This window comes from Giraffa tippelskirchi, chromosome 9 (genome assembly GCF_054371585.1).
Source record: "Giraffa tippelskirchi isolate mGirTip1 chromosome 9, T2T-mGirTip1v1.2.pri, whole genome shotgun sequence".
In the NCBI taxonomy this organism is placed as follows: domain Eukaryota; kingdom Metazoa; phylum Chordata; class Mammalia; order Artiodactyla; family Giraffidae; genus Giraffa; species Giraffa tippelskirchi.
Window position 1 is genome coordinate 50,895,686 of NC_137283.1, and position 27,721 is coordinate 50,923,406.

Consider the following 27,721-nt stretch of genomic DNA (forward strand, 5'->3'; position numbering starts at 1 on the left):
GGGGGCGGGGCCGGCGAGGGGCGGGGCCGGCGAGGGGCGGGCGTCCGCGAGCAAGCAACCGCAGCTCACTTCCCCGCGTGGGTCCCCGCGCCTCACAGGTAAGGGCGGGGTGGAGGTCGCGCGTCTGGGGCAGAGCCCTTCTGCTGTCCCCTTTCCTCGCTCCAGGTGAGACTTCCGTCTCCGCGCCCCCTCGGGCCGCCGCTCGCCGCCCCTGCACGACTACTCAGTCCTCAGCAGCACTCACGCTCGCTCGGGGCCCGTCAGAGTTTGTCCGAAGGCCCCTCCCTCCCAGCGGGGTTCAGCTTCGTCCTCCCTGCCCCTTGGTCACCCTGTCACCACGGGACAGCCTCCCTGGTCCTTGCTTGACAAGAGGGCAGTGCCCAGGGGCTTGGCCTGGGCTGTGGGGTGACCTCGTGGGCAGCACCCAGCTTGGGGGACTTGGCGCCAGGAGGTGACGCAGTCTAGTGTTGCCACAGTGAGAATGGCATGGGCAAACGCCTGGTGACTGGAATAAGATCCCATGTTTGGGAAATTCCAGTGACTGCGTGTGCCTGGCCAGGGAGAGGAAGCAAGGCTGTGAAAAAATGCCACCAGGGAGATCGGGAGGGTAAGTGGGGTCTAGGACAAGGTGCCTGGAGCCACTGAGGCCCAGAGGAAGGGTGTAGGGGAGAGGCCCAGGTGGAGACTGGGACCTGTCAGCTGTGACAGCTCAGCGCCCCCTCCCTTGGACAGCTACTCCTCCCTCCTCTGTCTACCGCAGAGCTTGCTGGATAATCAAGGGGGTTCCAAGGCAGCCCAGGCAAAAGCCTCCACAGCAGGCAGCACTTCCTTGGCTGGCCAGACCAGGAAATCATAGAGTACGGTGACAGGGTGTGGCCAAGGGGCCTGAGGGGCCAGGCCTTGGAGAAGGCAGGGGAGAAAGGGACCCAGCATGGACAGAGGCCAAGAATGCGAGAGAGAGAGAGAGCGCGCGCGAGCCAGAGTGAGCTAGCAGGTCTGGCTGCTGGTTAGATAGCCGCAAGGACCGGTAGCTGACTCACCTGGGCATGCCAAGACTAGCCAGTCTGTCCTCACCCTGCCCCATGGTGAATGTGAAAGCTGCCTGGGGAGCCTAGGTATTTGCTGTGTGCCCTGAGGTGAGTCACCCAGCCTTTCTGAACTGCCTAGCTCAAGTGAGCTTCATGGGACTGGGAGCTGGAGGCCTGGATCTGAGCCATGTATGTGCTCTATAGTTAGTGTCTTTGGGCCCTCCCATTCCTTTCTGGGCCTCAGTTTCCCCATATGTACCTCACATGCAGACTCCTAAGGAACCTTAGAACTGGATGGAGTGAGAGGGTAAGAAGGCCATGCCCTTAACCAGTGAGCCGTGGCTTGGTGATGGGACTGGTGTTTGAGGGAGGAGACTCCTGCTGGGTCCCTGAGGTGTTAGGTTCAGCACCTCTTTCTCCTTCCTTGTACACACTCAGGCACACTCATGCTTGGCCTGGCTTCGGCCCTCACACTTCATTGCCTCTGGGGTGAAGCCTGGGAGCTTCTTATCCTGGGAGCAGAGGCTCTCGGGACTACCAGACCAGATGTTTAGCCTCAAATGCAGTTTTCTCCCCACCCACCACCTCACCAGCAATGCTTAACCTCTGGCCTTTCCTTTGGGCAGTGTGACTCAAAGGTTAGAGGTCCTTCTGGGGCCACAGACCTGGAAGGGTCCCGGAATAGTGTTGCCAGTCTGGGTCTGTAAGACTCAGCTCCAGGGGCCCCAGGCTGCACTGAGAGGTAAGGGAGGCTGAAGAACAGGTCCCCTTACCCAGAGGAGCTCCCCCCATCAGTTTATCCTTTCTGAAAGTGTTGGTCACTCGGTCATGTCTGACTCTTTGCAACCCCATGGATTGTAGCCTGCCAGATTCCTCTGTCCATGGCATTCTCCAGGGAAGAATACTAGAGTGGGTTGCCATTCCCTTCTCCAGGGGATCTTCCCGACCAGGGGACCGAACCTGGGTCTCTTGCATTGCAGGTGGATTCTTTACTGTCTGAGCCACCAGGGAAGCTCCTTTATCCTTTCTAGGGAAGACTGAAAAAGCTGTGATTTAGTCAGAGTAAAAAGCTGTAATTTAGTCTTCTCCATTTCATAGAGAAGGTGATTGAGGCCCAGAGATGAGAAAGGCTCTGAATAAGCTGGGAAATGGCCAAGACTGGGCAGAGGTCAGAAGGGAGCCTGTGGGAGCTGCTGAGGTGTGAGCCACGCGTCCAGGGTGGGGTAGCAACTGCCAGCCCCATGTGGCAAGGGGAGCACCTCTAATGTGGCTTTGGTTGGGGTGGGCCTCACATAGTATCAGGGATCTGATGTTCAAGGCCTCCCAACAATGAGTTATTTGCTGCAGGTCCCCAGCTCACCCTGATCTGGTCTCTAGTCTGTACCTCCTATCTTAACCACACTTTCCCCCCTTCACTTTTAGCCAGTGTCCTCACCTGTCAGCTCTGACCCCAACAGATTACCAGCTAAGGTTGGAAAGTTCACCTTCCAAAGGTTCTTTCCATTCCACCAGTGTCTGGAGATGTTGGTGAGAGTCAGATGGACCCAGGCCACACTTGCTGCACCTCTGACTCCTAGGCTGGGCTTGCTTGGTCTGTCTGAGTTGACTTGGAGCAACCTTCCCCTAGTCCTCCAAAGTAGGCCGGGGCTGCTGCAGGGCCAGCAGGAAGAGAAGGCTGCAGCTGGGTGTCCAGTCATTTCTCCTTCCTGCCTCTCCCTCCCAAGACCTCACCCTCCTGAAACAACAACAGCAGGAAAGGTGGGGCAGGAATGCCTGGGCCGGTGGCCAGAGTTCTGAGACACTTGCCTCACTTTGTTGTCCCAGAGCCAATTCTCTGGGAATCATAGGCTCTGCCAGGGGCCTGGAATACCCTTCAGTGTCTTTGGGGCTGGGTGGGGTGGAGGGCATGATGAGACTGCTTCCCATTTGGTCTTTTGGGTCTGCCCGCATTGCCTCAAATTATGTCTCTAGTTCCACCTGGGTCAACCAACTCAGAGTGTCAGAGTCAGAGACAGTCCGAGTCTGAGGGTCTGGGGTTAAACGAGTATTTAATTTTCAATCCTAAGATGTATAGTCATGAAATCTGGGCAGATGACCTTGTTTGCCAGTAGGAGAAGGTAGGAGAGGGCTTGTGTCTGATTGGAGGCTGCAGCCTGGCTATGGCAGTGGGTTTGAACCTAGGCCCTTTGCTTCCTCTCTCTCCAGTCAGGAGGCTCCTTTCTCAGGTGATCCTGCCTTCTTGGTGGGTCCCTCTCTCCAGAGCAGGAGGTATAAAGACCTGCTCATCCCCAAAGCCCCCACATGTGAAGTAGGACCCGTCCTGCAGGATCAGCCAGGTGGGGAGCATGGAGGGGCTGGCTCCTGCCCATGCTGACCTCACCCTCTCACTGCTTGGCATCTTCTCATCTGCAGCTGTCACCAAGTCTGTGTCCCCAAGTCTGACTTTGAATATCACCACTCCCCCACTCTGAGCCCCTCCATGGCTCCTCTGTCAGCCACTTAGGCAGCTCTTGGTGGGCCCCTGCCGAGCCTGGGTCTTCATGCTGTCGAGCCTTTGCTCTCATGGTTCCCTCACCTTCATGCCTTGTCCTCTCTGCCTCTTTTATTTCTTGTTCATCCTTCATACTCTAGCAGGCAGTCCCCTACTTCCCCCAGACCTCTTCTTGCTTACAAGGCCCTATTGTTTGACAGGGAGTCCTGAGTCATGACCTTGAGAAAAAGGTCATGCCCTTCTGACAGTATCCTTGTTTCCAGAGACTCTGTGGAGAGGGGGCTAGGTCGGAGCACTACTAGATGTTACTCTGAGCCCTTGGGAGCCATGGTGGGTGTTCGAGCAGGGGAATGAACAAGCCAGAGGGCTTAAGGAGCATCTGCCTTTTGGGTAAAAATAGATGTTTCCTTTGGCAATTCTGAGCCCTCTCTACTACTCCTTCAGGCTCCCCTCAACTGAGTCCAAGTGGAGCATAAACAGGAGTCACTGGTCTGTTTAGAACTTCCCTTTGGGCTGACCTGGGCTCCCTGCTCAGTTCTGAGGCAGGGTGGTCATGGGCCTTGCTTTGGGGCATAAGGCCTGAGAGGAGCACTGACCATGCTCCCACAGCTGCTCTAATCTGTGCTCTGTCCACAGGCCTGAGTCCGGCACCCTGGCCATGTGCAGCCCAGAGGAGGCGGCCCTGCTGCGGCTGGAGGAGGTTTTCTCAGCCACCCTTGCCCGCATCAACAGCCTTGTCCTCCAGCCCCTTCTCGAGGCCGGTGAGTTGAGGCTCTCCAGTGAAAAAGGTGGGGGCCACAGGAGCTGTCCTCCTAGGGACAGGAGTCCTCCCTGGTTGGATCTTCTGAGCTACGGCTTTCCCAACCGCAGATGGGAGTATTGGCATTTGAAGTGGGTGGCTTTCGATGGGTCGAGGGTTCTTGCACCCAATTGTTGGCTGCTTCCTTCTCAAAGGGACCCCGGGGAGCTAGACTCTAAACCCCATTCTAACCTAGGTCTGCTGTGCATGGAGATGATATTCCATTTCTCCCAGGGCACAGGTCTGGATTCTCTGCCCAAATTCTCATCTTGCTCTCACCCAGGGCGTGACTGGAAGGCAGGATACCCGGTCTGTGAAGTGACCTTAGGCGGGTGCCTTCATCTTAGGAGCTCTATCGGCGCATCTGTAAATGTCAGGGGACCACTGCACATTCTGGACCTGAGGAAGTTCTGAAACTTGGGGAATGCGTGTACTTGGTGGCCATAGGTCATCAGTGCTGCCCCTATGTAGTGAGAAGGTGGACCTGTGCTCCTGTTTAATCCACAAGGGTACCGCCCAGTACTGCAGCCTGCCTGTCCCTTGCTGAACTCCAGGGGGCATGTGGGCTTCCAGTCCTGTCCCAAGGACCTCCAGGGCTTGCGAGGCTGCTGCCCCTCAGGTGACCAGCCAGGGTGTGTGCGTGCTCCCTGGAAGGTGGAGCGGCCCTGTTCCCCCTCAGACGGTGCTTGTGTTCCTGCCCCAGCTCCAGAGGCCTCAGACCCCTGGGGCCGAGAGTGCCTGCAGCTCCTGCAGCAGCTGCACAGGAGCTCCCAGCAGCTGTGGGACGTGACGGAGGAAAGCCTACACTCACTGCGGGAGAGGCTGCGCCGACCCGAAGCCGTCGACCTGGAGTCCCTGCTGCTGCTGAATAGCGCGGACCGTGTCCTGCAGGTCCACCTGGAGTAAGATAGCCCCGGCGGGCTGGGGGCTGGCGCTGGGACTCACCTGGCTCAGGGGTTCGGCAAAGGTTTGCGCTCAGCCCTGGGGTTGGGTGTTAGCCTGGTGGCAGGCTCAGACACCCCAGATCTGAGCCTGGTGACCTCCCAGGGAAGAAAGACTGAGTTAGAATTGTCCAGTTGGGTCACTGAGGACTCAAGATCAGCAGTGCCCAGAGCCAGGCCCTCAGGGCTGTAGCCACTCAGCAGGTAGGATCTAGGAACCCCAGAAGGGCAGGCCCTTGGGTCTGGAGCTGAGGGTGGGGCCTGCAGGGTGTTCCCCGGTGCTACCTACAGGTACATCGAGTCCTACACATGCTGCGTGGCAGTGCAAGCCTTTCAGAAGGCAGCAAAGAGGAGGAGGTGAGCACAGGGTGCTGCGGTGGGCCTCTGAGTGGGACGTGTCTGGGAGGGAGGGGTTGCAGAAGCCACGACCCCAGAGCAGTGAGTGTCACAGCCCGGGACTCATCCTGAGCACTCCTGGCTCTGGCAACCCCCCGCTGATCCACACCCCTGAAGAGGGGCAGGGGAAGCCTCAGGAGGCTGTGAGCAGAAGCCAGACACCAACTAGCGGGAGTGACCCTGGGGCAGGGGAGCATTCCTAATTCCTCCTCAGGGAGGGCTGTTGTAATCAGTGATCCCTTCAGTCTCTGAGATGCTGCTCCCAAACCTCAGCCACTGTTCTGATGGGAGAGAGCTTTGGGGTCTGGGATTGGTCCTGGGATCTGAGGCAATGGTGGTGGATGCGGAAACAGAGGAGGGGAGAGTGACGGGGCGCTTGGCCCTTCCTCTACTCAGTGAGTACTGGCAGGGCCAGCGGAAGGTGTTGCGGCAAGTCCTGTCGGGCATGAGCTCCGAGGGCTCGGTGGGCACGGCCCTGCTCCAGGCCCTTCGCCAGCCACTCGCCCATCACGTGCAGCAGTACTTGCTCCTCCTGCTGAGCCTTGGGGACACCGTTGGGGAGGTAGGTAGCAAGGGTGCCAGGGGCAGGGGGCCAGGGCGGTATCAATGCTTACCAGACCTGCCTCCGTGAGGAAGCTGAGGGGTGGGAGAAATGGGCCTCTGGCTCAGGCCTTACTCAGGACCCCCTTGTTTGAAAAGGACCTGGCCTGCCATGGGAACATCATCTTGTTCTGGGGATTTGAAGGGACATGTCCTTGCCCTGGGGTATCTGAGTTACATGGACCTGCCCTGGCGGAGCCAGTGGAGACCCAGAGAGCAGACATAGACTCATGTGCTGGGTGTGAGGACACGTGGCCCAGGCCCAGGTGGGGCATCATCAGATGGTCCTGAATCCCTTGGAGGCATCCTCCTGCTGACCTCTCCTCGGAGGAGGAGCCAGCAGGGAGGAAAGAACAAACTCCTGACCAGCTAGGCCAGGGCAGGGCTGGGGCAGTCATCCCAGAGTGGGGGAAGGTTCTGATAAGCCCCCGCCTCAGTGGCTCTGTCCCCCCACAGCATCACCCAACCCGGGAGCTGGTGATACACGCTGCTGGCCTCTTTGGGGACTTGCAGTCCTTCATGAGGCAGGAGCTAGACCAGGCCACAGCCACGCGGGCCCTCTGGCCCACTCTGAGTAGCCGGCTGAGGGTGAGTTCCATGCCTGAAGGGTGCTCTGAGAAGACCTTCCCATCCAGCAGGGGCCCCCTGGGTGGCTTGAGCTGCCTGCTGCATTCTCCATGCTTCAGTTTTTGCACCCGAACGGGGCAGTGGCTAAAGCAAGTGTCTGTGACATTTCTCTGTCCAGCCATCCTCACGCATTTGTTGAGCACCTCCTGGGCTGGGATGTGAGCTGCTGGCTCTGAAAGAGCGGTCACAGAACCGACACTCTCTTCTGGGATGTCACTGAATGATTGCACCCTCGAGCCACTGCCTATACTGCCCCTGCAAGGGGAAAATCCCCTGTGCTCTGACAAGGCATGACAGGCTTGGGGCCCAGAGCAGAGAATTAGGAGGACAAATGAAGGGGATAAGAATTGCCAGAGAGAGGCAGGGATCGTAGAATCTTGGGTGAGAGTTGATGGGGGCTTGGCCGTGGCCATGGCCTGAGATGGGGTGGAGGAGGACAAAGTGGGGCTTCAAGAGAAGTTGTGACGTCTTGCTGGGAGTAATCCAGGAATGAAGCCCCACCAGCTCAGAGCCCCAGTGCCCATCACTGACCTGGGGGCCTCCAGGAGATGCTCAGAGTGTGGGCGGAGGTGCCTGGGGCAGAGGCGAGCAGTGGAGTGGCTGGTGCAGTGTCAAGGATGGGGGTCCCTGAGCTTTGCAGTTCCCTCCTCATCTCACCAGGATGTGCTCTGCACCCCCGCTCGCCGACTCTTGCAAGACAGCCAGGACGTCCCTGTGACAGTCACCCCACTGCGGTCAGAGCGCGTGCTGCTCTTTGATGATGCCCTCGTCCTGCTGCAGGTGGGCTGGGGCAGGCCAGAGGTCTTGGGAGTGGTTGAAAAAAGGAGGAAAGAGACAAGTGGCTGGGGGAGATGAGGGGGCTGAGGCGTGGAAGGGGTGCTACTTGCCCATCCAAGTCTCCAGAAGCCTGATTTGGGGGTTTTGATGCAGTTTGAGTTTTCCTCCACCCCCGAGTACCCCCTCTGTGCTCCAGGTACACTGACAAGACACTCACTAAAAGGCGCCAAGCCCTTTCTCACCTCTGGACCTGGGCACGTCCTGTTGTCTGTGTGGGACCCTCTCTTGTCCTTGCCCATGTCTGGCACACTCCTTCTCCGCTTCAGGCCTGGGCCTGGAGCCACTTCCTCCTGTGGCTATTGCCAGGCGGGAGAGGTCACTACACAAGATCTTCCAGAGGAAGGGAGGTTTGGTCTGGCTCTCAGAGCAGGGATGACATTCCAGGTAGAAGGAGCAGCACAAGAGAAGGTTCAGGCTGAGGAGAGTTTGTGGCAAGTGGAGAAAGGAGGGGGAACATGACCTGGGGCTGTCTGTGTGGTCTCCGGTGTCAGGCTTAGCAGTAGGCACTTGAGGGAGGTTTCCAGCAGGGGCTCACAAGGTCCAAGCTGCATTTGTGAAAGACCACTCTGGTGGCCCTGATGGACAGGACATGGGGGTTGCGGGAGACTGATCCTGGGTCTTGGGTGGGAAGGGAGGTGGAGGGGCTGCCCTGGAGATGGGAACAGGCAGGGGTGGTGGGGGACTCAGTGCTAGGCAAGCTGAACTGAGCAACCTGGGGACACTCAGGGCCGTGCTGAGCTGGTGCTTGGGAGCAAGGCCAAACCGGAGAATAAGTGAGCATCTTGCCCACCTATGCCCCATCTTCTTTCAGGGCCGCAACATCCACACCTTTGATCTGAAGCTGATGTGGGTAGAACCTGGGCAGGACAGGTGAGCGCCCCTCTCCAGTGACACCTCAGGCCTTCCCTCCCTCTACCCCATGATACCTGCCCACTCCAGGCCTCTGACTTGGACCCGCCCCCAGCTCCCTTCTGAATAGAACTGGGGCCTACTCATCACCTCCATCTGTCTAGGTGCACATTTCACCTCCTCACACCGGAGGAAGAGTTTTCCTTTTGTTCCAAGGACCCGCAGGGCCTGGTGAGTGTGGGTGGACTATGAATTCGGGGCCTGGGGTCAGGGGAGTAAGGGAAGGCGACAGGAGGGTAAGGAGAGGGCACAAGTGTACTGCCCTGGAGGCTCCTTGGGAATGTCAAGCCTCTGGAGTCATGGCCAGAGTGAGTCAGGTGTCCGCCTGGGCTCAGGTTATCAGACTGCCATAGAGAGCAGGTGTTTTTCTCTGTAAAGCCAGGGCTGGGGCCTGCTTGATGGTTTTGTTTGGCCTCTCTGGGCAGGCCCAAAACTGCAAGTAAGTATCTCAGGTCTAGGTGAGGCCCTAGGGAGCAGTGTGGAACTGTTGGAGGTTCCCCCAGGTGACAGAGTGGGGAGTGGGGGAGTGGTACCTGGAGCCACCCCAGGAGGCTTCCTAGAGGGGCTGCCTCCAGCAGCAGTGACCTGTCCTGTTTTTCCCCTGTCCTCCCCCAGGTAGTCTGGCAATGGAAGGTTACCCAGGCTGTGTGCCAGGCCTTGCGTGGAAAGAAGGACTTCCCGATGCTGGGAGCAGGCCAGGAGCCTTCTGAACCCCCCACCTGCCGCTGTGAAGCATACACCTTCCGTGCAGAGGGCCGCTTCTGCCAGGCCACCTATGAGGGCGAGTGGTACTGGGGTAGGCCCCATGGCAAGTGAGTGATTGAGGCTCTGGGCCAAAAGGCAGGGGTCCTCCTGGGTGTCTGGGGGGCACATAGGACCCGGATGGACCTTATTGCCTCAGGGCATGAACCAGAGGCTGTTACCCTCTCTGGTCAGTTATGTTTCCCCTCCAGAGTCTCTCCTAAGTCCTCTTGGACAGCACTGGCCCATAGTAGGTCTGTGCCAAGCAGTCTTGATGTCAGTGAGGGTGGAGAGCTCTGGACAGGCATCGGGAGACCGGACTGCAGGGCCCGCAGTTACTGTTCTGTTCTCAAGGCGGGTGAAAGAATAACTGGTGTCTGCATAACATTTTCTGGTGGCCCTTACAAGAATGGCCTGAGGGAGTGTTAGCACGCCCTTTATAGATGCAGAAACCGTGACTTTCTCCAGGCCACAGGGTAGGTTCTAGGGGGAGCCTGGCCTCAACTGCCAATCTATACGACCCCACAGGCAGATAGGCTTTTGAAAAATGTGGCCCTAGTTTGTACTACAGCTGGTGAAACCAAGGCCCAGAAAGCAGAAGGGATTTGCCAAGGTTACGCTGGCAAGCATTCCACTCATTTCTGATAGGCTGCCTACTTCCAAAAAGGGGTTCAGGAAGCCTATGAACAGAAACACAGAAAAAGCAATGCCATGTCAGAAGAGGAGATGAGGATGGTAGAAACCCCACTGACTCCTAGAGCTTGGCTTGAACTTGAATAGCTCTGAGCTTCTTGTTGGTCAAGGGAACAAGGCAACCTGGATGCTTCCAGAACTTTCCCTGCTAGGTGTAGAGTGCCCTCCATGAGGCTTTGGGGGCCGCTGTGCCAGGAATAGGGAAGGGCTGAGAGCCCGTGCAGGGTCATAGAGCTCAGGGCAGAGGCCCAGTGGGAGCAGAGAGTCCAGTCCAGGGGCGATCGAGGCCTCTGAGAGAGTCTACGGTGGAGGCCGGCTGGGGGACTTGTGTATGCTAAAGGATGATCTGGTGGGCCTGACGCCCATGGACCTGATGACTGTGGACCTCGACTGTGTTCCAGGGGAACCCTGAAGTGGCCAGATGGGCGGAATCACGTGGGGGATTTCTGCCAGGGCCTGGAGCACGGGTAAGGCTGGGGCTGACACAGGGCTGTGTGGTGGGGGTTCCTGCCCCCACCACTGTCACCAGCCTGGCCCCACCCTAAATTCCCAAACCTCCAGCAGAAACTTGGAGGCCATCTGGTCCAGCCCCACTAATTGTCCGAAAGGGGAAACTAGGCCCCGAGGAGAGGGCAGGTCATGGAGGGAGTGGTCTAGGGGTAGAAGGCCCTCTCAGGGTGCTTGGGGGAGGGGTGGAGGTGAGGTGTCCTGAGGGGCCCTTAGGAAGAAGAGGGACCTGATCACCTGTAAGATTCTCCTCATTGTCTGCGAAGGCCCCTTGGAAGCAGGGACACTCCTGGGCATGGAGGAGGTGTGACAGGTGTCTGGGCCAGGGCTGTGGCCCCAGGGCTGACCTCCCTCCCTGCTCACCCACACTGGCAGCTTTGGCATCCGCCTGGTGCCCCAGGCTTCCGAGGATAAGTTTGACTGTTACAAGTGCCACTGGCAGGAAGGCAGCATGTGCGGCTATGGCATCTGTGAGTAAGTGACCCTCATCTGACGGGGGGCAGCCTTGTGGGCTGGCCATGTCCTCTGGGAGGCAGGGCCAGCCATTGGTGACCCTCCTCAGGTACAGCACCAGCGAGGTGTACAAGGGCTACTTCCAGGAGGGCCTGCGCCATGGATTCGGGGTCCTCGAGAGCGCCCCACAGGCCCCTCGGCCCCTCCGGTACACGGGCCACTGGGAGAGGGGCCAGCGGAGTGGCTACGGTATCGAGGAGGACAGTGACAGGTGAGTGCTCTGCAGCCCCCCAGCAGGATTGAGGGGAGGAGAGGACTTCACAGACCAAATGCCTCCAGGCGTGGGTTCCCTGTTGTCAGTGGGTCCATTCTGTCTGTCCCCCAGAGTCTTTCTGAAGCCCCTCACTTGCTCTCCATGCCCTCAGTTGTTGCTGAGGCTCAGGTTGAGGGACCCTGACCTTGACTGGAGGTGCACCTCCCCCACCAACTCCAGCCCTTCACTGCTCTGTCAGAGAGGCGTTTGTGCCCCCATGATCTGGTCCCATCAAAGGGTCACAGCCCTTCCAGGTTCTCTGGGCTGAGACAAAGCCCAGTGTCCTTGGCCTGGCATCCAAGGCTTGCCTGCTCCTCTGACCTCATCTGTGCCATGACACTTGTGTACCCCCCAGCCTTCTAGACCACTGAAGTGAAGTGAAGTGAAAGTTGCTCAGTCGTGTCCGACTCTTTGCGACCCCATGGACTGTACAGTCCATAGAATTCTCCAGGCCAGAATACTGGAGTAGGTAGCCATTCTCTTCTCCAGGGGATCTTCCCAACCCCGGGATCGAGCATTAGCAGGCAGATTCTTTACCAGCTGAGCTGCCAGGGAAGCCCTCTAGACCACTGAACGTCCCCACATATCTGACGTATACTGCTACCTCCGTGGCTTTGCATGTGTTACAGTGGCACTCTCACTCCATCTGTCCTTCCTGCCACCTCTCCCAAGAAGCCTGCCAGGATGCCCTCCCCCAGGCAGGCTTCCTTTTTCCTCCACCCTTTGTTCCTCTTGTGGGTCCTGATCTCACCTCCCCATGTCTGACTTGAGTAAATTCATGTCCTTGCTCCTTATCTACCTCTTGCCCCCCACCCCCGGTCCCATGCCAGCAGAGCACACAGAAGGTGCATGGGAATAATTCTGATCTAACTCCGCCATCCTCTCTCCTCCTCCAGGGGTGAGCGCTATATTGGCATGTGGCAGGCTGACCAGCGCCATGGCCCAGGGGTCATGGTCACCCAGGCGGGTGTCTGCTACCAGGGCACCTTCCAGGCAGACAAGATGGTGGTGAGTACAGTGACCCACATGTGTCCTGAGCCACCCTCTCCCTGCTCTGGGGCCCCAGAGCTGAACTGAAGCTGGTCAGGGGTGGATGTGCCCAGGAATCAGGGTTCTGATATGCTACAATGAGCCCAAACCCAGGCCGGAATCCAGTTCTGCCACCTGCCTACCCTGGCCTTGGCCAAGTCCCTGCCCCTCCCAGCCTCAGTTTTCCCTTCAGCAGCTCAGGTTACCTATTTATTGTAATGACTCATTGGAATAGCAATAATGAAGTGAATGGTAATGAGGATGCCAGCAGCCTCCACTGCCCACATTTATAGACCGCTAACTGGGTGCCTGAAAAAAAAGAAAGTGGGAGTGTTAGTCACTCAGTCATGTCTGACTCTTTTGTGACCCCATGGACTATAGCCTGCCAGGCTCCTCTGTCCTTGGAATTCTCTGGGCAAGAATACTGGAGTGGGTTGCCATGCCCTCCTCCAGGGGATCTTCCCAACCCTGGGATTGAACCCAGGTCTCCTGCATTATAGGCAGATTCTTTACCATCTGAGCCACCAGGGAAACTCTGGTGCCTAGCTCTGGGCTAAGCCTCCCAGCATGGTCTCGTGGGGTCCTCCCAGTAGCCCTGGGGTTCATGTCGTCGACCCTAGTGTATAAGTGACAAATGTGAGGCTCAGAGAGGTCAGAGAACCTGCCTAGTGTCACATTCTGTTGAGTGACAGAAATGAGTCTCAAGCCCAGGTATCCTGAGCATGGGCATATCAACCCCCACCTTCTGCCTCACCCACAACTTGCCAGGTGTTTGGCACATAGTATTGCTCGGCCTGATGGCTGTTATTGGTATTGTGGCTTGTTCGTTTAGCTACACTTTGTTCTGGAAGGAATTGAAAGAAGAAAAGATAAGAATAGGCACATAAAATAGATTCAAAAATAAGAACACAAATTGTATCCCATTTGGCTCTGAAGCTTCCTGGCAGCCAGAGCCGCAAGGGAACCTGATGAACTCCGCTGCTCCTGGCATCAGTGACAGGAAAGTAGAGATGGTTCAGGAAAAGCCCAGCGCTTCCTAAGCTGTAGGTGGGAAGGAAGGGTCCCCCAGAAGGCTTCCTGAGAGAGGCCGCTGGAGGGGAGAAGCCAGGTCTGAGGGTGTCAGTCAGAGTAACCCAGGATTGAGGTGCATGGGGCTTGTGCAGTCCAAGGGCTGGCATCCCACCTGGGCACTGTCCTAGGAGGTGTGCCAGGGCTCAGGACCTTCTCCTCTCCCTACCCCCAGCCTCTGGCCCTTCCTAACCCACTGCTCCTACCCTCCCCACTCCTTCTCTAGGGCCCAGGGATCCTTCTCTCTGATGATGACTCCTTATATGAGGGCACTTTTACCAGGGACCTGACCCTCGTGGGGAAGGTGAGAGCCACTGAGACCCTAGTCCACTCTGCGCTGTGACCTTGGCAAGAATCTATAATCTCCCTGCTTAGATCCAGAACTGAGGTTGGGTGGAGAAGGAAGGGGGCCCTCTCCCATCTCCACTATATCTAGGGGGCATGTGCTGCGACCTTTTTCTGCCACGAAGGTGCAATTTGATTGGGTATGAGTCAAGAGGGCATAGGCAGGCTTGCCTTGGGTGCAGAGGGTCTGGTGGTCTCTTGTGTCCCCTGCTGACTCCAGAGTTAAGGATCCACCCCCTCTACTACCACCATAAGTGCCTTGAGTGGGGTCCCCTGAAGGCATTGTCCTTCAGGAAGTTTCTGCCTGAGCTGACCCAGCAGAAGGCAGTTGTATCCCTCCTGGGGCCTTTGGACACTTGGGGGCTGTTTTCTCTTTGTAATGACTGGAGGGTACTGTGGCATCTAATGGATAGAGATCAAGAATGTTGTGAATGGTACAGTCCCATGCAGCAAGGAATTGCCCCTCCTTGGGGCCAGTAATACCTCACGCCCTCCCTAAGGCCACTGCCTACTTCTGGACTTATTCCCTGCTCTCAGCCTCAGTGGTGGTCCCCCTACTCTGATTTCTGAGTCCCTGCTCTGACTCCCTTGCCATCTTCTACCTCAGAGACAAGCCCCTTGGTGGTGGGCACAGCACTTGGTCAGGGCTTCTGCAGGGGTGAAGGATTATGAACCCCTTGGGGTGGGGCAGATTGAATGGATGGTGGGAAGGCCACTCATCAGTTTCTAGCCTTTGTGACCCAGGATGATGGGCATGAGGCCTGTTGTGATTGGGTGGAAGGGCAGCTGGACAGACGGATGGACAGACATCCCTGCATTCCTCTTCCGACTTCCAGGGCAAGGTCACCTTCCCCAATGGCTTCACCCTAGAGGGCTCTTTTGGCAGCGTGTCAGGAGGAGGACTGCATACCCAGGGTGTGCTGGACACAGCTGCCCTCCCTCCAGATCCAAGCAGTACCTGCAAGAGGTGAGAGCCTGACCGTCTGGCCTGTGCATTCTGGAGCCTTTCTTGGGGGTGTGCTTGTGGGTGCCTGTGTTTCTACCCCAAAGACTCAGGTCTCGTTAGAAGCGCTTTTCTGTACCTCCTCTTAGCTCTTTGGAGAGTTCAGAAAGCTCAGGTCACACAACCCTTATCAGAGACTCTGGGAATCAAGGGCTATGTGGTGATAACTCCACATGCCACAGAACTGAAGAAAAATGCTATGTATAGCCTTTGCTTAGACTCGGCTTTTTTTCTAGGGAGGTACAAGATAGTTAAGCAAATGAGAATAAAATAGACAATTAAAGTATGAGTTGAGCTTAAAAGAAAGGGAGGGGCAGATAGGCACTATAACTGAGCATTAGCCTGACTCTGAGTTCCCTGGCAGCCAGGGTGAAAAAGGAAACTTGGAAGTGGATTCACACTCCTTATCATGGGGTATTTGAGAAGTGGATAGACTTCTTCCTTATGGGGACAGAGTTCTTCCTTGGAAAAACAAGTGTTCAAGTGGTGACTCTTGCTATGTCTGTTGAGATGTGGTTGGTGGTTCTAATGGTGCCAGCCTGCATTTCAGAAGTTGATTTACCTGACACATCATCCCAGCATGTTTCTTTTTCTCTGATAGCAGGAGCTAGAAGTGGATGGCAAACCCTAGGGGCATGAGCCCGGGTCAGGTGCAGGTGTAGGAATATTTGTAAGTGTGACAGGGGAGGGCAGGGCTCACCAGACATGCACACAGCCAGACTTGTGGGCCTAGCGACTGAGACAGGATCAAGCTCAGGAAGGAACCAGGTGTGGGAGGAGGGAGAGTCGGGAAACCCTGGGCTTTGGGCCCTTGTCTCTCTTAGGCCAAGATCCCACTCTCTGGACTTGGCCTTCAGCTCTCCAGATCTTTCTGTTTCCTTTCCAGGGCTCTGTGTGCCCCTGTCTCTTTTCTCTACTGTGGAGTAGATTCTCTCTGACCCTTCTCTGCCTCCTGTTTCTCCTCCTGGAGTCTTGGAGGTCAGACCCCTCTGCATACCCCAGTCCATCCACCCTACCGGGGTACTAACTCTGGCCAGGCTGGATATCCCCACCTCTCTAAGGGCTGGACAGGGTCCTACACGGCTCCCTCCCTGTCCACGTTTCCTACCATCTCCATCGCAGGCAGCTGGGTCAGGGTGTCTTCCCCGTGGAGAGCCGCTGGCAGGGTGTCTATGGCCCCTTCTGGGACTTTGTTCGTGCCGGCTGCCCTGGGGACCTGCGGGAGGCCCTGCTGGGCTTCCACGTGCAGAGCTCAAAGGAGCTGCGCAAGTCGCAGGAGTACCTGTGCTGTGAGAGGTGAGGCCCAGGCGTGTGGGGTGTGTGTACCCACGGGGTGTCCAGACCCAGGGCTGGGGGCAGTGGGCTCTGAGTGGGCAGGGGGAAGAAGGCTTTCTGGAGGGGGCGGGCCCGGGCATGGGTGAGATGTTGTGTGTGGTGCCCCAGGACTCGCCCTGAGGACCAGGCGGGCAGGATGGAGGACCTCCTGGAGGAGCTGCTGCAGCACCGGGAGCCCGAGGCCCTGCAGCAGTACCTCAGGAAGGTGAGGCCGCAGGGGAGTGTGCTGACCACAGGGGCCAGGCCTTGCTGAGAGGCCTCGGTGCTCCTGTCCGAGAAGCGGGGTCTTGCCCTGGTAGTGAGCATCTCTTTGTGGCCATTGCACCTGCCTAGGCTCTGAGCAACTCTCTACATCCCCTGGGGAAGCTGCTCCGGACTCTGATGCTGACCTTCCAGGCCACATACACAGGTATCGGGGCCAACAAGCACCTGCAGGGGCTGGCGCAGGAGGAGGTGAAGCAGCACGCCCAGGAGCTCTGGGCCGCCTACAGGTGAGCTCGGTGGCACTTGGGGACAACCACTGCCCTGTGGTCCCAGGGTGAGGGGCTCTGCCCTTTCTAGGCCTCAGCTCTGCCTGCTGCCCTGGGTAGAAATGGTGCCTCTGCCTTGGATCTGGATTGAGAGAGAAACAGAGGATGGGTTGGTTAGTGTGCAGCTAGTGAGCATATGGGTTAGATAGTGGGGAGGTGATAACAAGGCCTGATTGCAGCCGGAGTCCAAGCCCCAGCCAGGCTCTGGGCTGGTCCTACCCCCACTGCAGGCTGGTCCTGACCTGGGCTCACACCCCAGCTTCTGTCCTGTCCTGGCTGAGCTGTGACCCCATCAACCATTATAAACTGAAACCTTAAATGCTGTAGTTCATTCTATTGTGGGGTTCCGGGACACTCAGGTGGACATCCTGTATTCCCATCCCCCTCACTGCTGAGGTTTGGGCAGCTGGGCTCTGCAGGCCTCACGCTTCATGGTGAGCAGAACCCACCTGCCTGGGCTTGGGTGACTCGTTCTGTTGGAGATGGCAGCCATACCGTCCCTCTCTTTGGCTCACAGGGGCCTGCTGCAGGTTGCCTTACAGCGCAAGGGCCAGGCCCCAGAGGAAGATAAAGATGCAGAGACAAGGTGACTGCCCCCAGGAAGTCTGTGAGGTCTTCTCCCCTGCTGCAGCCAGGCTCAGGTCCAGGGGATCCTTATACCTTGCTCCTGGGACTTCCCTCAGGGAAAAGAGGTGTTTCTGAGGAAATATTGGGGATTCATGCTATTGACTACACACTGTTCGTTGACCATTCAGGAATCATAAAGACCTGTGACCTCTGTTCCTTGAGCAGCCTGGGAAGGGGCAATGCCACAATGCATCAAATGCACCTTTGTTCTGAACACATTATCCCAACCCCTCATCTCTTAGGTGCCTGGAGGGTGAGCAGCTACCTCAGGCACCTCCTTCTTCCTGTGCACAGATAGAGAAACTGAGGCCCAGCAGAAGCTGAGCCTGAGGTCACACAGAGCAGGAATTAAGTGGGTCATTAAATCGCTTGGCCCAGTCCCCCTGAGACCAAACCTCACACCTTGCTTTCAGATTCCAGGCCCAGGGATCCTGATCAGAGGGGGCTTTCTGTTACTGCATTGCAGGAGGCATGGGAAACGGGGTTAGACCTTAGGGAGAACTTTCCCCTGAGTCCTAGCAAGCACAGAAAGCTAGGAGGCCGAACTAGACTAGCCTGGAAATGACTGCTGACAGCTTTGCTGCAGGTCACTGGTCCATCAGGGCCGGGTTTTGCTTTCAGTCAAGTGCAGATCAAAACCCTACCTCGCCTGCCATGTTGGTTCTCAGAGTTGAATGAGAGCGTGAGGTGGTCACAGATGTCAGCTGATTGTGAAATGACTGAGAATGGGGCTGGGGAGGGTTTTCTCAGGGATGGGGGAGGTTGGAGGCAGGAACACTGAGGTGGGATGAGGATTTCTTTGGGCTCTTGGGGGCAGCCCAGGTAGATCCCCACACCCGCCCTGCTGACCCTGAACTGTCCTGGTGGCTCTCACTCAGGGGCCTGCGGGTGCACAGCTTGGTGCTTCCCCTCATGCTGCCCAGCTTCTACTCGGAGCTCTTCACTCTCTACCTGCTTCTTCATGAGAGGGAGGACAGCCTCTACAGCCAGGGCATCACCAACCTGAGCCTCTTCCCCGACACCAAGCTGCTTGAGTTCCTGGACGTGCAGAAGTAAGCCTTCCCACCATGCCACGTTGGCCAGAGTTCTTGTGTAGCAGAGGATACAAACTCAACTCCAGTAGTCTTCAGAGAAAAAGGGAAGAGGTTAATTGGCTTATGTACCCATGAAGTTCTAGGGTGTGGCCAGTACGGCTAGATTCAGGTATGCCTGGATCTAGGTGTTCAGCTGCATAAAAAAAGGAAGTGACGGCTCTCTTTCTCTGTTGGTGTGTCTCTGGTTTCCCCATATGGTGACACACAGCACCAGCCACTTGAGGTTTATACTCTCTCAGCGCAGTCCCCACAAGGAGCTGGTGTCTCCTTCCCAACAGCTCTAGCAGAGTCTCTAAAGTTCCTCCCTGGCATGGCTAGGTTCTTGAATGTGCTCCTGAATGCCGGCTGTGGCCCAGATTGGCCAGGCTGACCTCAGTATCTACTGCTGGGGCTGGGGTAATATCACCTGCTCCTAGCTCTTGGACTGAGAGTGGGAGAGGGATGATCCTCAAGGGGGAAACCGAGGACTATTTTGGAAGCAGGTCAGGGCCTCCCTTCTACCCTCAGTAATCAGAACATCCTTTATCCTCCATGCCCCTTCGATCTCTGAGTGTTGAGGGTGTGAATGCACTCCTGCCTCCCACACCTGGCCCCCCTTTTCTCAAGGTAATGGTGCTTCCTATCCCCCCTTCCCCCAAAACCCTTGTTTCCCTTTCTGTTGTGGTGAATGTTTCCTGTGTCTGACCAGTCACCAGCCCAGAGACCTGATTGTCAACAGCTTCCCAAGGGTTTTTCGTCTGCCGCCTCAGTGCCACTTCCTCCACGCTGCCCTCCCTGCTTCATTGGCTCTACTTCCCTTGTATGGCATCCCTACTTCTCGCCAGCCTGTGCCAGCTCACCGAGCCCGTGGAGCAGTCTCCGCAACTGAGCTCTCTGGATGGACCCCCAGGACTTTGCGCAGGAGGGACCCTGGCCTGCACCACCCCTCTCTCTGCTCACTGTGTTTTGGGGCTGCATAGAGGGCTGCCCTCTCAAGGAATCCCTCCTGGCCTCCTATAGCCTGGGTTCCACACAATTGCTCCCAGATGCCATTGTGCATCTCCAGCTCCTTTCCCATGCTCAGCCCTCCTGGGGCACATGGGGGTGCAGGGAATTTGCCCTCTGACTCAGAGGGCAAAGCCTCCCATCTCCCGTCTTATTTCAGGCACCTGTGGCCCTTCAAGGACCTCACACTGACGACCAATCAGGTGAGAGGGTGGGCCGGTTACCTGCCCAGGAGAGAGGGGGCTGAGCCTCATCTGGGCCCCGGGTTTACTCAGGCTTCCGAGCAGCTCTCTGCCCTCATGGTCACGGTCTCAGGCCTCAGAAGCGGATGAGGGAGAAGACAGCAGGCTTTCTGCACTGTTCTGGTTTTCCATGTGGGTGAGTGTGCAGCCACAGTGACCAGCTCAAGCACAGGCTCCACCCCTTTTACTGGCTGTATGGCCATGGGCGAAATACTTGATCTCTGTCCCTCAGTTTCTCCATCTGTGGAAGTACCCACTGCTGCAGTACTAGTACTCCCTCATGCGGTTGTTGTGGGAAGAGGGGAGTAGGCTGAAACAGAGGAGGCACTGGTTTTCAATGTGCTTGCTGGATTGGCAGCATTAGCATTGCTGGGAACTAGTTAGAAAGGCCAATTCTTGGACCCACGCCAAACCTACTGAGTCGGAAACTCAGGGAGGGAACTTGGAATTAGTGTTTCAACAAGCCCTGGGATTCAATAGCTGTTGACATAGGCACTTAGAACTGGGCAGCACCCAGTGACCATTGGCTGTTAATGATTCTTCTCTATCCACCTTGATCTCCCACCTCCTGGAGACCGTTTACCTCACTTTACAGTCGAGTAAACTGAGGCTTACAGTGGAGCTGTGACTTGCCCTGGGTCGCTCAGACCTCTGGGCAGGGCTGTGCTGAAGCCAGTGATGAGGAAGGGGTGGGTGGTGAGGGGCTTGGGAACCAGCCCCAACCCTGGGAAGGGGAGGCTTCATCTAACCCCCTCCCCCGACCACACAGAGATACTCCCTGGTCAGAGATAAGTGCTTCCTGTCGGCCACGGAGTGTCTGCAGAAGATGATGTGAGTCCACAGCCTGGGGAGAGGGGCGTGGGGGGCAGGAGTGTGGGGATCCCCGGTTGGGACTGAACCCGAGGGCCTTGATCTGGAGCCAGTTACCCTGCTGCAGCACCACGGTGGACCCCCGGGAGAAGCTGGAGGTGCTGGAGAGGACGTATGGGGAAATTGAGGCCACCGTGTCACGGGTGCTGGGCCGGGAGCACAAGCTGCCCATGGACGACCTGCTGCCGCTGCTCATCTATGTGGTGTCTCGTGCCCAGTGAGCCCCAGCTGGGGGTGGGCCCAGGAGTTTCCCTTCCCACCCTGCCCGCCCCCAACCAAGACATACTGCAAAGCCTTTAAACACTGGGGTCTATGGGCACAGCCTTTCTTGGGACAGATGGGGAAGCTGAGGCCCAGAAAGGCCCACCTAGAGTCCCATGGGTACCACACACAGCAGGGACCACAGCCCAGGTGTCTAGCCACCCAGACCAGGGCTCCTTCCCAGCTGCTGGGCGCCTGTCCTGATGGGTCCCCTTCTCCCTCTCGTGGTGGTGGCGGTGGTGCTCCAGAATCCAGCACCTGGGAGCCGAGATCCACCTGATCCGTGACATGATGGACCCTCTCCACACAGGAGGCCTGTACGACTTCCTGCTCACGGCCCTGGAGGTGAGGGATGGAAGCGGTTGGCCCAGGCAGGAATGCCCGGGCCTCTGGGGAGACCTCTTTCATCCCAGACACCATCATGGGGATGCACTCACATTCATAGCTAGTGTGTGTCTCCGTGGGAGGGGTCTTCACAGAGCCCCTGCTCCAGCCCTTGTTAAAAGGAGCTGGGTGGGGGAAAGTAGACATGGCACATCCCGGCCCTCGGCTCCCCAGGGCTGAGTGTGTTCCAGGCTGTGTTCCTGAGCACAGGAGGAGAGGGAAGGACCCCTCTCCTTGCAGACTGTGGCTGAGGGCTGAGTTGAAGACACAGTGGTCCAGACCTGGGAGGTGGGTACACCCGTGTCAGGCCTTAAAGCCTGCACACACGGCTGGGCGCGGGCAGGCCAGCTGGCTTCAGCCTTGCCTCTCTCCTGCCAGTCCTGCTACCAGCACATCCAGAAGGAGGACATGAGGCTGCATCGCCTGCCTAGCCGCTGGAGCTCCAGGAAGCCATGGTAGCCCGGCTTCTCCTGGACACACCGCAGAGTTGAGAGGGCCGCTGTGGAATGCCCATGGCCCGGGCCTGGCCCAGCCTGGCCCAGGGGGCAAAAGGCAGGATGGGCCCTGGAGGTGACTTTTTGAGGAGATGAGCGTCCAGTTTCCCCAGGGAGATGCTGCTAGAGTCCTGACTGGGGCGAGGGTGACGGGTGTGGCCCCAGAGCTGGTGGTCTGCCCCCCACCACTCTCCAGGCCAGCCTTGGATGACCTCCTTGACGCTGAGGGCAAAGAGACCCTGACTTCTCCTTGCCTGAGCCTTGCCTGAGCCTTGCCTTCATGTGACTGACCCACTCTGGGCCTCAGTGTTGCCATCTGTAAAATGGTGGACTAGGGGATCTGTAAAGAGCCTTCCATCCATCTTGCTGACTTCTGGCATCCTTCCGTAAGTCTGACTTTACTCTGTTGGGCTGTAAGTGAAGTTCCTGTGTCGGGGGGGTGTCATTCCATTTCTCTTGTCCTGGTCAGAGGCTCCAAACTGCTAGTGACTGCTTCCTTTATTGGGGTTTTTTTTTTCCCATGAGTCATCTTCCGTGGTCCTGCTTCCTTCCCAGCGTAGCCCCAGGGTGGAGCGGCCTCTCAGGCCCTCAAGGTAGGAACTGTTCCAGCTCTACCCTACTGGGTGGTCTCTGGCAAGGCCCTCCCCTCATTGTGTATGCTATTGAGGGAGTGGGCTTGGGGATCTCTGAACTGCAGTCCACATATAATGGCCATGCTGGAGCAGGCTGGAGGGAGAGGAGAAAGAAACTCACCTTGCTAGCCTCACTGTCAGCAGGTGCCAAGGGAATTGGCCTCTGTGGACCTGCATGCAGGAAGGACAGCAGGGGCCCAAGGGTTCCGGGGGGGACTGTGCCCAAGGATTCAGGGGGCCAATCCAAGGACCCTCAGAGACACTAGGGAGCATTGAGCGGAGAGCTGCAGCTGCCTCCAGAAAAAGAGACAAGGTTCCGCCAAGTGAACAGCTGGAATGGAGAAAGGTTTTGGGCTCTGGTTTTGCCAGACATGCCCATGATGTCCTCACAGAGGTCCCTGGAAGAGGACTGAACTGGTGAAGAATAGGGATCCCCAGGATGCCACAGGCATGCCCCTCACCCAGGACTGTGGTAGCTCTCCAGCAGTTGTCAGCTGGTTCTCGTCCTTTAACGAGTGACAGCAGCCTTGCCTGAGGGCAGCCCTGAGAGGTGCAATGCTGCAGCCTCACTCCCCACACACTCCCCAGCTTTGTTGGCATCGGTGCCCACTCACCATGGTTCAGATTCACCAGGGCCTTTTCACCCATCCTCTAGCTGGGCCTCGCCCACACCTACTGAACTGGGGCCTCCCGACAGCGCTTCGGGAGATTCCCAGGGCAGCTCTGCTGTCAGACCCTTTCAGCACAACCGCAGAGCCAGCAGGGGCCTTCAGATTAGACAGCAGATTGACAGCTAAGGTTAGTGCTTCATTTACAGACGAGACACCTGGAGCCAGGTGACCACCTGCCATGTAAGTCCCTTGGGGAGGTTGATGGAAATGGCCACCTCTGGGCAGGTGTGTCCACCCGCAGTGATGGTGTCTCCCAGCTGCTGCAGGAGCCCCTTGGCTGCGGTAAGAGCACTAGTATCCACTCTGCGAGTCTGATTGGAAACCAGGGACTCTAGCACCTCGAGTGATCCGGTTGATGTCAAAAGCAGCCTCTGCCCCCCCGTCTTTCTGGTCCCCATCTCCTCTCCAGAGTGAGGATTCTGCTTTCAGCAACAATCGCGAGGAAGTGGTAGAATTCTTCACAGTCTGTCTCAATCAAGATGCGTGATCACCAGGGCTGGAGAGGAGAGAGGCCAGGAGAGATACTTCCCACTGATGGAGTTCTGACAGGTTCCTAAGGGCCACACTGGCCTTCAAGGGCCTGGACTTGGGGCTGAGAAAGACAGAGACACCTGAGAGTTAGTAAATGGCCTCTCAGTGAGCAGATGTGTCCGAGTCACACAACCCAACCCCTCACTTTTCACTGCAGCCCTGACTCTGGAGTCCCACCTTTGCTCTGGCCCTACAGGCAGTCTCTCATGCAAGCTCTCAACCCCTGCTTCCCCCTGCCCCCTGCCCCACCCTGACTACTTCCCTTCGATAGTCAAACCTGTCTGCTGCCCTTCCTCCTCTCCAGCTCCTGCCCCTTGTTCTGTCCCATAGAAGTGTCCTTCTCTGGTACCACTGGGTCCCAGTCTGCGCCATCCTCATAGGCCCTGCTCCCATGAAGCCCCATGTCCCAAGGCAGGAGTCTCCCTGCTCCCCAGCCCTCTCTAGGATCCCTTCTCCCGCTCCGTCATGTTACTAGTGTGTGACAGGTGGGTGCCTGCTTCCCCTCAGTTCACCAGGGACACTGCTCCCTCTGCTTGCTACGTAGAGAGAAGGGGGAGCTGGACCCGAGTTCTGACCAAGTGTCCCTGGCAGAGGCCTCCCCGGCTCAGGTCCAAGGGGGGCTGGCAAGAAACCAGGAGGGGGGGGTGGTCCCACCAGCAGGACCAGGTGGGGGCTGGCGGTGACAGAGCCAGCAACCAGTTCAGTTCTGCAGGAAGTACACAAGAGGAGTTTGTTTTTGTTTTGACAGTAGAGAGTAACCACAGGGCACCAGCCGTAATAAGCTGAAGCTAAGGGAGTTCATTTCAGCATCTAGAAAATATTGTTTTGTCATTTGGTGGAAGCCATCCTGCCTCCCCAGTCAGTCCTCAATTCAGAGTGTCCTAAGAGTGGGTGTCCAGGACTCAGATCGGAAGGCATGGCAATGGTCTGGGATGAGGTTGTCAAAGCATTCTGAGAAGACAGGCTGAGCCAGGGGTCCTGCAGATGATACCCAAGTCACTAAATGCCGCGCCCCCCTCCCCCCCGCAACATCTGTGACCTCAAGAGGGTCCGAGGTCTCCTCCCACCAGCAGAACAGCTGTCCTTTCACGGCCCCATGGTCAGTATCTGTATGACCTGTCCCTGCGGCACGGGAGTTTTAACCCTTTTAAAAATCCTTGCTGTTTCTTACTCTGGATGGACTCATCCCTAGGAGATTACTACATGGCATCTCAGATCATGCTGGCCATGCTGGCAGGACCACCCTAGAAGCTGTCACCTTGTGCTCATGCTCATTATGTCCCAAACTGCCTGGCCCCCAGCTCGGCCTCGTGCAGATCCTGTGGCCTGGGTTCCTGCAGGTGGGCACAGGAGGGGAAAATGGAGGTGGGAGAAGTCTCATTGTGTGGCTGGGATCTCTTGCAGGCAGGGTAGGCCTTTTCTCATCCTCCGTCCTAATTAAATAGTGTACTTAAATGGTGGTACATTTCTGGAAAATTGCCACAATTAGGGTCCACTTATTATTTCCCCAGTTTTTAAAAAAGAGTCCACTTCATCTTTTCATGGTTTCTATTGTCTGTGGGTGATACTGGGCATGAAATGCCACATGAATGCCAGATGTTGGCACTTGTGACCATGAGGGGGGCATCGCTGTCTGACTGGACGTGTTCAGGGAGTTCAGATATGCAGCAGCACATTTCGGAGTTCTCGAATGGCATGTCCTGCATCCACTCTGCAACTGGGAATTGTTGTGTGGTACCCAGAAAGGAGATCACTGTAGTTGACACACAGTGGTACCCCTGGGACAAGGGTAAGGGGTCTCCAGAGTCTGGACGATGGTGTATGCAGGTGGCTGCGGTCTTTACCTGTGTGATGCAGAACTGGTCATTGGTTCCACTGATGTTAGTTAATTGCCAAAGGGTCCTTTTCCGTGGGTTGTGAACAGAGCGCGTGAATCCTGAGCAGTCTGCCGCCCCAGAGTTTGTCCCTAAGGGGCTGGGACTCTGTCCAGGTTGTTCAGTTGTCAGGTGCCACACTGACGGCCGTTGGCTACTGGCTGCAAGTTGCTGAAAGTATAACAAGGTGTGTTCAGGAGGTGTCTTCCAGGACAAGCACCAGTCTGCATCTCTGTTCCTGGGCAGAGTTTTTTTTGTTTTCCCCCTACACGCTTTAGCTCTTTCCTGGGCATCCTCTAGGACAGTGTTATACTGAAGACCCCACATCGCAGGGCCACACTTCCACGCAGGTGGGAGAGTCCGTTGACGGCTGATTTACTCCTTTCTTGTATGTACTGTTTTCATTTAATAATAGGGGCTTGCTGGGCAGGGCCCACTTTATTCCATGACAGACATGCCAGGGAAGAACAACACAAGGGGAGCTAGTCTCTCTCCCTCCACCAGTGCCCAGTTACAAGCCAGAAACTGGCCCTCAAATGGGATCGGCTGAGCCACAACTCTCAGGCAACTGCCGATCAAAACCCCAGGTGTCCTCTTTGCTGAGTGTCAGCTTCCTACTGCCCCAGGCTCCAGGCTGCGTAATTCTCAGTCCCCCACACTTGTCATCAGAAAGGCTCTTAGGACAAACTAGCCTGAGCGGGAGGCAGCCTGTACAGCCCGTGGGTTGTTTTCTCTAAGCACTTCTGCGTCCACAGCTCTTTGATGTGCAGTGAGCTCCTTCCTCATCCACCCTTGTCTTCTAAACTCCTTTACCACCACCATGTAACTGGGCCAGAGAGCCTGGAGGGCTCCTGTTGGGCACTTGCCCCCATATCACTGCCCTAACCATGGCCTTTCCCCAACAGCATCACCCCTCGCAGTAAGAAGTGGTTCTTATCCTAAAACCTCTATTTCCTGGCTGTGTGAACTGTCCTCCACAGGGAATAACACTGGTTAGTTTCAAGGGCATGGTAGGGTCAGCGTTGGTGGAAGCCACATCTTTGTACCCTGAAAAGGACAGGCTGGAGCCCCAGCATTGTCTAGAGAGGAGCCGTCAGAGATCTCATCAGAAAGAGGCAGGGCTATGGCCTCATGGAGTGTGGCTTTTATCCCTGTTAAGACAGCCTTCTGACTGGGGTTACAAATCCCACATATACTGACAGCTTCTGCCTCAGAAACAGTTTCTCCATTGTGTGATGGATAGCAGTTTGAGGGTTTTTTTTTCCCTTTTCAGTGTGTGGTAGACAGAGAAATTGTCCTCGGAAGGTGTCTATCACCTAAATCCCTGAAGCTGTGAATATGTCACATCGCTTTTGTCAATGTGATTAGGTTGAGGACCTTGCGAAGGGAAGCTGATCCCGGATTTTCTGGGTGGGTCCAATCTAATCACAAGAGTCCTTAAAATTTGAAGAGAGAGATGGGAGAGTATCAAAAGGAGATAACGACCACAGAGGAATGGCCCGGGAGATGCAGGGTTGGAGCACGAGAGTATAAGAGCCTTTAGAAGCTGGAAAAGGCAAATGGATTCTGTCCTGGAGCTTCCAGGAAGGAACACAGCCCAGGGAGAGCCGTGTCAGATTTCTTACCTACAGAAATGAAACAGAGCACATTTGTGTTGTTTCAAAGCCACCAAATCTATGATCATTTGCTCTCTTGGCAATAGAAAACACATATGCTGCTTCTATATTAAATTCTCTTTGTTACTGTAACTGTTGAGGTTTCCTCCTCCCCACCCTGGGCTAATGCAGAGACTCCCTCCAACTCCCTCACATCCTGAATGGTCCTGTCCCTCCAGATGGTGGGCAGTGTGAGCTCAGGGCAGACTCCACCTCTCCCACCTCTATCTCTTACGCTGACTGGCTCTGAATTGCAGGAATTTCTTCCGTCTGATGCGCTTCTGTGTCTCTCTAATCTTGTGTGTCCTATAACTGACCCCTGGGTGGCCCAGATCCCACAGGATTCCCAGGCTCCCAGGAAACTAAGATTCTGTTCCCTCCTTGCTTATGACATCTTCAGCTTACAAATTGCACTGTCATCATATAGGGCCTCCCCAAAGTTGGGGCTTTGGGCCCCAACTTCAGTCTTTCACTTTAGGCACTTCTGTTCAATAGACCTGACTCAGGACAGATAGCAAACCACACACCCTCCAGTTCTCTCTCTTAAAAAAAAAGGGATGGTGTAGCTTCCTTCACAAACCACAACAAACACCAGATAAACTGAATAGTTAAAAGGTAAAAATTAAAGTCTAAATATATTAGAAGAAGAAATAGGGGAATAAGTCCCCGTATTAGTATGTGAAAAGCCATTTTATTTAGGGATGAGCATTAACTTCTATTGATGGTGCCTAAAGGTTTTTGGGACCAAATTAAAATA

General features: G+C 56.4%; 2 protein-coding genes and 1 long non-coding RNA gene across 20 annotated transcripts in view; 2 read left to right on the forward strand and 1 right to left on the reverse strand.

Annotated features, from left to right (window-relative positions):
* On the forward strand, positions 1 to 21,962 carry ALS2CL (ALS2 C-terminal like). Of its 18 annotated transcripts, none has more exons than XM_081525941.1 (27): positions 1 to 98; positions 4,156 to 4,280; positions 5,022 to 5,220; positions 5,551 to 5,616; positions 6,052 to 6,217; positions 6,712 to 6,843; positions 7,543 to 7,662; positions 8,531 to 8,589; positions 8,733 to 8,799; positions 9,244 to 9,440; positions 10,464 to 10,529; positions 10,945 to 11,043; positions 11,132 to 11,293; positions 12,232 to 12,343; positions 13,659 to 13,736; positions 14,614 to 14,744; positions 15,903 to 16,076; positions 16,224 to 16,320; positions 16,449 to 16,606; positions 17,163 to 17,231; positions 18,151 to 18,324; positions 19,511 to 19,553; positions 19,666 to 19,728; positions 20,362 to 20,423; positions 20,530 to 20,679; positions 20,972 to 21,068; positions 21,486 to 21,962. In XM_081525941.1, exons 2-27 carry the CDS (start codon positions 4,178 to 4,180, stop codon positions 21,564 to 21,566), a joined length of 2,925 nt encoding a protein of 974 aa, XP_081382067.1. In that variant the 5' UTR covers positions 1 to 98; positions 4,156 to 4,177; the 3' UTR covers positions 21,567 to 21,962. The 18 variants fall into 18 exon arrangements, 9 of the variants coding, with proteins under 9 accessions (XP_081382067.1, XP_081382069.1, XP_081382075.1 ...); XM_081525949.1 differs by lacking the exon at positions 19,666 to 19,728 and adding an exon at positions 4,602 to 4,937 and having other exon boundaries at positions 13 to 98; XR_014064262.1 differs by lacking the exon at positions 1 to 98 and adding an exon at positions 543 to 607 and having other exon boundaries at positions 19,055 to 19,553; positions 19,626 to 19,728.
* On the reverse strand, positions 21,484 to 27,313 carry LOC145520154 (uncharacterized). The gene is made up of 4 exons (XR_014064273.1): positions 27,187 to 27,313; positions 25,280 to 25,480; positions 22,848 to 23,496; positions 21,484 to 22,327 (listed from the first exon to the last, which is right to left on the reverse strand). It is a non-coding gene; the product is annotated as an uncharacterized LOC145520154 (long non-coding RNA).
* LRRC2 (leucine rich repeat containing 2) overlaps positions 21,486 to 27,721 on the forward strand; it is a 99,781-nt gene continuing 93,545 nt past the window's right edge. Inside the window, exon 1 of the mRNA XM_081525951.1 lies at positions 21,486 to 21,987. The gene's annotated coding sequence lies outside the window, so the exon portion shown is untranslated. The remainder of the gene's footprint in view (positions 21,988 to 27,721) is intronic.